The 7,938-nt window shown below is 53.2% G+C and overlaps 2 protein-coding genes across 3 annotated transcripts in view; both read left to right on the top strand.

Annotated features, from left to right (window-relative positions):
• Window positions 1-4,548, top strand: part of Pear1 (platelet endothelial aggregation receptor 1) — a 17,673-nt gene extending 13,125 nt beyond the window's left edge. The window contains exons 16-23 of the mRNA XM_013349799.2: window positions 1,337-1,465; window positions 1,571-1,699; window positions 1,807-2,019; window positions 2,161-2,249; window positions 2,331-2,454; window positions 2,578-2,652; window positions 2,742-2,987; window positions 3,340-4,548. Coding sequence (XP_013205253.2) covers window positions 1,337-1,465; window positions 1,571-1,699; window positions 1,807-2,019; window positions 2,161-2,249; window positions 2,331-2,454; window positions 2,578-2,652; window positions 2,742-2,987; window positions 3,340-3,491 — 1,157 coding nt within the window. The 3' untranslated portion in view covers window positions 3,492-4,548. The remainder of the gene's footprint in view (window positions 1-1,336; window positions 1,466-1,570; window positions 1,700-1,806; window positions 2,020-2,160; window positions 2,250-2,330; window positions 2,455-2,577; window positions 2,653-2,741; window positions 2,988-3,339) is intronic.
• Window positions 4,549-5,119: 571 nt separating this feature from the next.
• Window positions 5,120-7,938, top strand: part of Lrrc71 (leucine rich repeat containing 71) — an 8,517-nt gene continuing 5,698 nt past the window's right edge. For both annotated transcript variants that reach the window (XM_026784052.1, XM_005356914.2), the window contains exons 1-3: window positions 5,120-5,382; window positions 7,470-7,619; window positions 7,699-7,827. In XM_026784052.1, the coding sequence (XP_026639853.1) occupies window positions 5,223-5,382; window positions 7,470-7,619; window positions 7,699-7,827 (439 nt within the window). In that variant the 5' untranslated portion in view covers window positions 5,120-5,222. The remainder of the gene's footprint in view (window positions 5,383-7,469; window positions 7,620-7,698; window positions 7,828-7,938) is intronic.

The following is a 7,938-nucleotide window of genomic DNA, read 5'->3' on the forward strand; positions in this document are numbered from 1 at the left end:
GTGTGTGAGGGGGAGCGAGAGAGTGTGTGTGTGCTTGTATGTGTGGGAGAGAATGTATGTGAACACACATGTACATGTGTGAGGGAGAAAGAGAGGCGTGTGTGTGTGTGTGTGTGTGTGTGTGTGTGTGTGTGTGTATGTGAGCAGGAGAGCCCGCTGCCTGGGTGCCTGAGCCTAGCGGCTTGTGTGTGTGTGTGTGAGTGTGTGTATGTGTGTATGTGAGCAGGAGAGCCTGCTGCCTGGGTTCCTGAGCCTAGCGGCGTGTGTGTGTGTGTGTGTGTGTGTGTGTGTGTGTGTGTGTGAGCGGGAGAGCCTGCTGCCTGGGTGGCTGAGCATGGAACCTCAGTCTCCTGGCTCTGGGCAGAAGGCCCCCTACTCACCTTGGTTATCTGTACAATAGGAGAAATCCTGCTATCACTTTCCTACTGGGAACTGGTTTGGGTGGAGGATGCAGCAGTGAACAAGTCAGAGGGAAAGTTTTCTGCCTCTCCAGAACCTGGAAACAGCAAATCTCATAAAGTCCCCTCTTGGACATATTCTTATTTTCTCTTCCTTTAAAAATATTAATATATAAACTATTAATTTATTCTTTGAAAATTTCATATATATATATGCTATGAGTCTTGATGAAATCCTACTCCCCATCATGCCCCCTAATATATCTTTCTCCTACTTAAATGTTCATTCCTTTTGTATAATCCGTCGAGTCTAGTTTGTTTGCCTGCGTGGGGCTGGTGACTGGAACATGGGTCTCCTTCCCCCAGCAGCCGTGGCTGTTTTATCTCTTTCTCACACTGTGTTGACTGTGTCATCTTCCACATAACCATATGATGATAAAGAGATGAGCGGTCTGGGCAGCAGAAGCATGTTTTAGAGGGAGCTGCTGCCCAGAGATGGCTGACTGTACTTCTGCCAGGGCCTCAAGTGCTCTTGGTGAAGTATTTGGATTGTTGTATTTTCTGCCTAGAGTTCAGCAGTGTCTACTATTAGATGATTTGCTAGGATCACACACAGATAATGTATTAGGCTGTAATCCCAATACCCTGGCAGGAGACAGATGTTTGAAAACAAAAACCAAGCCTAGTGCTGAGCCCTCCAGGGGCTGCTGAGAAGCTCTGGCTCCTAGCCCTGGGGACATTGTTCTGAAATGGCTGTTAGGGAGTGGATAGTGGGCCAAGATGGCTGGAGATGAGCATTCCAGCCACTGGTGTGGAGATGCCCTTCAGAGCCTTAGGACCAAGAAAAGGCCAAGCTCAAGACTTCAGAGATACTGAGGCCTGAGCGTTCATGCAGAGGGGGTGGCTTGGCCCTGCCTGACAGCCCTTGTCTCCTGCAGCATGTCCCCCAGGCCTCTGGGGACTCAAATGCTCCCAACCCTGTCAGTGTCATCATGGTGGAACCTGCCACCCCCAGGATGGGAGCTGTGCCTGCACTGCAGGCTGGACTGGACCCTACTGCCTGGAAGGTACCAACAGAGAGCTAACTCCCTGAGCGTACCATAGCCCTATCCAAGAGGAGGCTGCAGTTTGCCGGCTCTGTGACCCCTGCTTGCCCCCTTGGTTCTCTCCAGGCTGCCCTCCAGGAGTATTTGGTGTCAACTGCTCCCAGCTCTGCCAGTGTGGCCCTGGAGAGAGGTGCCACCCAGAGACTGGGGCCTGTGTCTGTCCCCCAGGACACAGTGGTGCACCCTGCAGGATTGGTAAGTTCTACAGCCCAGGGTCCTCATCCCGTCTCTTTCTTCCTTCAAATGCACCCACGTTCACGAGTAGAACCAAGGTGCCCGTCTCAGTACCCACTTTCTCACAGGAAGTCAGGAGTCCTCCACCATAATGCCCACCTCTCCTGTGACCCATAACTCACTGGGTGCAGTGATTGGCATTGCCGTACTGGGGACCCTTGTGGTGGCCCTGGTAGCCCTGTTCATCGGCTACCGCCATTGGCAGAAGGGAAAGGAACATGAGCACTTGGCAGTGGCTTACAGCTCTGGGAGGCTGGATGGCTCAGATTACATCATGCCAGGTGAGCTAGGGTTGTGCTTAAGTGAATGATAGGCAGTGGGGTGCTGCTGCCTATTCCCCATGGGATGTGTGTGGGGGGAAGGATGGAGGGAGTCAGGGGGGGTCACACTGCTGCTGTCCTGGCCTGATGTTTGTCCTGCAGATGTCTCTCCGAGCTACAGTCACTACTACTCCAACCCTAGCTACCACACACTGTCCCAGTGTTCTCCTAACCCCCCACCCCCTAACAAGGTCAGTGCCTTGGGGGGTGTGCTCTGGGTGTGGGTGAAAGCCTCAACCCTGTGCTCTCCCTGAGGCATTGTCCCTCATCAGGTTCCAGGCAGTCAGCTCTTTGCCAGCTCCCAGGCATCTGAGCGAGCAGGCAGAACCCATGGACGTGATAACCATGCTACACTGCCCGCTGACTGGCAGCACCGACGAGAGCCCCGTGACAGAGGTAGGTGCTTGGAGACAGAGGCTGAGGAGGTGGATGTGTGCAGCCTCACCTGCTGGATCATCTTGGTGGGGTTGGGGTGGGGGAAGGGGACCAGAGGTCTGACTTCTGTTTGATTTTCCTCAGGCTCCGGCCACCTGGACCGAAGCTATAGCTGTAGCTATAGCCACAGGAATGGCCCAGGACTATTTTGTCCTAAAGGTATGGAGCACAGAGGCAAGGAAGGGAAGGGAAGCTGGGTCAAGGAGCCGGTGCTTCTAAGAAACCTGATTTCCTTCCTTGATCCTTAGGTCCCACCTCGGAAGAGGGACTGGGGGCAAGCGTTATGTCCCTGAGCAGTGAGAATCCCTATGCTACCATCAGAGATCTGCCTGGCCTGCCTGGAGAACCTCGAGAAAGCAGCTATGTGGAAATGAAAGGCCCCCCATCAGCGTCTCCTCCCAGGCAGCCCCTTCATCTCCGGGACCGCCAGCAGCGGCAACAGCAGCCACAGAGAGACAGTGGCACCTATGAGCAGCCCAGCCTCTTGAGCCATAGTGAGCCCTCTCTGCCCCCAGCAGGGGATACAGGGCACTGGAACATGGGAAGCAGGAAGGGAGAAGGGGAAGGGAGAGAAGAAGATAGTGGCACGATACGGCAAGAGCAAGGCCTTTGGGTGGCTTGACCTCAAACCAGGCATGACATTCAGAGAGTTGCCCCGCTTCTTCGAGTCTGTTCCTCACCTGAAGGTTGAGTATTAGAGATGGTGCTTGTTTAGCACCAGAGAGGTAGAATTAGCATCCAGAAAAGTGAAACCGAGTTGTGGTCGGTATCCTTTGAGGTGAACAGCGTAGGGAGAGCCAGGGAACACCTCGAAGAGTTAACGCATCCTTTCCTCTCTTTCTTCAGATGAAGAGTCTGTGGGCTCTATGCCCCCTCTTCCTCCAGGCCTGCCTCCTGGCCACTATGACTCACCCAAGAACAGCCACATCCCTGGACACTATGACTTGCCTCCGGTACGGCATCCTCCATCACCTCCACCTCGGCGCCAGGACCGCTGAAGTCAGCACTGCATGGGGCAGTGCCTGTATACCCTGCCAGGAGAGGCAGGCCACGAACACGCACATTTGATGAAGTGAGCAGAGAGACTAATGTCGGCCTTCAGCTTCCACCAAGGGAGACACAAGTTGACAAACCGTTAACTCCCTTTTCCCTTCCCACAGTTCTTTGAATCCCCAAGGCTCTGTGGACATCATTGGTGGGCTGAATGTTGTTGTATATCGTCTGATTTCAGACTGATTTTAAAAATGTGTTGGGTACCTTTTCTGTATATATACCAGGTGGGACTGTGTCTGCGTCTGGTTGGCTTCAGACGGTGCCAGGCACAGTTCTGGCTTCCCGGGTAGCCAGACTGGCTCCAACAGCAGACCCTCACTACCTGCTCACCCTTTACTTGGTAATCCTCCATGTTTTGCTCAGAGGATTGCGCCCTGCCTGTGGTGTTTATCTTCCTGGTACTTCTTGGGCTACACACAAACTTCCTGTGCCTCAATGGCCCTGCAGCCTACCTCTTTTTGTCTGCTTTCTCTCTTTTCTGGAGTAAAGGCTACCTGGTATCCTTCTTCCTCCCCTAGGGACTGGCACATCTGAGTTCAGCCTAGGTCCTGTGTTATCTGTTGACTCTTGTCTTTCACATATCCCAAAGTGCCGGCCCCACCCCTCTTCTCTCTTCATAGCTACGGATGCTTCTTCATGCACCTGTAGAAGGCGAGAATAGTGCCAGGCAGGGCTTTGGCTTGTTTTGTTTTTGAAACATTGTTTCACTATGTAATCCTGGCTGTCCTGGAACTCACTATGTAGATTAGGTTGGCCTTGAACTCAGAGGTCTTTCTGTCTGTGCCTCTTCCGTGCTGTGTTTAAAGGTGTGTGTCACAGTTACAGGAGGTGGGGGCGGGGCTCAGTCTGCACTCAGATGTGATGGCCACATTACTAGATTAGCCTCTGCCTCCCCCTAGTGGCAGGAGTACTGTTTATGCTCACTACTGTTTTTCCTTGGCGCATGGTAGTCAATAAATGTTCCTTTAAAAGCTTAGTGGCTGAATGACAGTACCAGTGCTAGCTGTGGTAAATACTAGTACTTGTGTTCTCAGTGTCCCTCAGAACCTAGTTTGGAGATCTCTTCAGAAGTAACTTCCCTGCAGGGAGCCGCACCAATGCTTAAAATGCTGGGCTCCATGTCAGGCTAGAGGAAGCAAAAACTTCAAAGAGGCCCAGGATAACAAAATGGCAAGGATGGGACCTCCTGGATCAAATCATTACCAGACTGAGCCTCCAGTCCTCCAGTAACCTGCATAGAGGAGAGCATTCAGTATCAGCCTGAGCAGCTAGCTTGGGCCCTTACCACTAGGGCCTCTCTCTAGAGAATGGACCACCCTTCTGAGTGTTCTCCATGCTCAGTGTTGCCCCACTCCCCACATCTCCATGAGTAGGGACTGTTAGGCGCTCGCCCACTCAGGACACGCGGATCCTGTGCTGCCTGAGCCCAGCAGTACCAAACCACGCCCACTCGCTCCGACCCAGGGCAATCAGGCATCTGTCTGTCTGCCTCGCGCAGTTTTTGCCCGTTGCTCTGGCCACAGCCCCACCCACCCAGACTCGTTGTCTTGGAGAGAGACTCGCGCAGATCCTGCAGTTGCTGGCCAACTGGGTCTGGTGAGTGGCGATCCTCAGGGCGAGGCCCACAGAGTCCTGTCTCATCTTGCCTCTCACTCAAGGAGTCCAGAGCCACCAGAATGTCAAATGAGCCGAGTGCCACGGGGACCTCACCTAGGACACCTCGTCCTGGGGCCCAAAAGTCATCCGGTGCGGTAACCAAGAAGGGGGAGCGGGCTGCTAAGGAGAAGCCAGCAACTGCCCTGCCTCCAGTGGGTGAGGAGGAGCCAAAAAATCCCGGTATGCTGGCAGGGCTGAGGCTGGGTTGATCAGCTCAGAACTTTGCTTTATTATTGTTATTAAATTAAATCTGGTCTGGAACGTGCTATATAGACGAGGCTGGTCCAGAACTCAGAATTTTATCTCTGCTGAGACTAAAGGTGGTCTCCTCAGGAGTTGGCCTTAAAGAATACATATTTCCTGGGGATGCTGACATACCCCATTAGATGTGATAAGATATGCCAAAGAAGACTAGGGCGGGGTGGGAAGACCCCATGATGCTGTAGGAGGGGCTCTTGAGCAGAGCTATAGATACTCATTTAGCCAATGTGGCCATGGACACAGTTCTGCTTTGGCATATTTAAAGAAAAGTATTAAAGTTAGATGAACAGGACCATGGCTTTTCTTGTAGAAAGTGACAGAACCTAATTTTCACCAATTAAGTGCAAAGAGAAAATTGTCAGGTGTCTTCATACAAATTTGATGCTTTTGTTAGCAAAGAGGGTCAGGACCCTGCTATCCCTGAAATGGAGATAAAACAACCTGGGAAAAGATTCTAAGGGTCCACCTTTTGCCAGTTGCTATCTCCATGTCCGTGCTAGTGGCCAGGACAGGCAGATTATGAACTGGAGAAAAAGCATCTTCCATAGAGAGGACAAGATAGCACTGAATTCCCTGGGCATAAATGGTGCACACTTGTAACCACAGCACTTGGAATGCTGAGGCGGCAGGCACTTGGGTTCCTGATAAAACTTGGGCTGTATACAAAGCAAGGGAGAGGAGAGGAGGGCAGTAGTACGGTGAGCTGTGACAAGCTTAGTCCAGGGACAGTGATAGCTGGCACGGGTGTGGAGGTGCAAGGGGGTGGGTCAGGCTCCTGGGAGGTAGAAGTGAGGGGCCCAACACAACCGAGTACCAGGTTCCTAGCCTGAGATGCTAGCTTGGTTGAGATGGGATTTATGGGAAGAAAGCAGGAAGGAGGAGCATGCGAGGTGGACCTTCAGGAGTGAGGGTCCACAGTGGTAATGAAGAGTGGTTATGGCGTTGGGATGTTCAACCCTGAGACTCCCTGAGACGGGTCAGAAGTCTGCCTGAAGAGGGACAAGGAAAGCCCAAGCAGCTTTGGCAGATGCAGGGGAGAACTCGAGTGACAAGCATACAGGGACCCTGGGCAAGGGCAATATGGAGGGCACAGAGGTTTACGGTTGCCTGGCAGGGGCAGACATGAGTCTCACATGAGGTAGAGGTGTCTGATATGTGTGTAGATTTAGAGGAAACTCCATCTGATGGCCCATTTCTCAAACTCGGAAGTGGGGCCATTTTAGCATTGGTGTGGGAGTGGAGGAAGACAGATTAAGTTCCTTTGAAGCACTACACATCGGGAACAAAACTGTGAGAGCCCGGGGTGGCCAGGAGGGTGCTTTCACGCTTCTCAGGTTATTCCTATTGATGGTAAAGTTTGAGGGACTCACTCTTGAGAGGTGAGTGATGCCAAGAAGGACGAGGGGCATATCTAATAGAAGAGAGGCAGCCTGAGCATGCACAGGGCTGTGTAGGGGCCACCCAACTCCCCCCATAACTCGGTAAACTAGGCTAAGTGGCTGAGCATTTCCTATGATAGCTGGGCACGGGAGTAAAGCTCCCCTCACCTTTGCCTCAAAGAGCTTGGTGTGTCATGCAGGCTCTGGGTAAGCTGGGGCACAGTCCTCTGCTGGTGGCCTGGGTGCTGCTGTGGGTTGTTGGTTTGGAGGAGCCTGGGCTACCACGCAGAGAACTGAGAAGAGCAAGGGTCTCTTGGGGTTGCCAGACACCAAGTTTGCAGAGCCTCAAGATGGTAGGCGGTGGGCAAGACGGAAGGAACGGAACTTATCAAGGCAATGAGGATTTTCAATACTTAGAAACTCTGGGAGACTGCTTAGCAATACTATATAAAAAAGTGTTAACAGGTCAGCAGCTCTGCTGGGCAGGCCTTGTCCCCCTCGGTGAGCTCTTGCTTTCCTCCAGTGTTTTCAGCATAGGTCTTAGCAAGGTAGCCTCCACCTTGGAGTCGCTGTGAGTGTGGAGGTTCCCACGCTGAATGCGGGGCTCACTCTGCTGCCACCCCGCAGAGGAATACCAGTGCTCGGGGATCCTGGAGACAGACTTCGCAGAGCTCTGCGCACGGTCAGGCTACACGGACTTTCCCAAAGTCGTCACCCGGCCACGGCCCCATCAGAACTTTGTCCCTTCTGCCTCCATGTCAGAAAAACCCACCCAAGGTGAGCCACAGCCCACCCAGCTCACTCACTGGCGGGGCACGCTGCAGCTGCGGTGCCCTGATACTGCACCGTTTTCTAGACGACCAGCGGCTGTCGGCATCCTGTAGCCAGAACAGCCTGGAGAGCAAATACGTGTTCTTTCGGCCCACCATTCAGGTGGAGATGGAGCCAGAGGACAGCAAGGCAGTGAAAGAGATCTACATCCGAGGTGAGTGACGCCCGCTGCCTCTGCCACTCCCCTCCAGCTCTCCCCTCCACTGGCTCCGCCTCTGCCACTCCCCTCCAGCTCCCCCTCCACTGGCTCCGCCTCTGCCACTCC

The sequence above is a fragment of the Microtus ochrogaster genome, chromosome 21 (genome assembly GCF_000317375.1).
Source record: "Microtus ochrogaster isolate Prairie Vole_2 chromosome 21, MicOch1.0, whole genome shotgun sequence".
Taxonomy (NCBI): Eukaryota; Metazoa; Chordata; class Mammalia; order Rodentia; family Cricetidae; genus Microtus; species Microtus ochrogaster.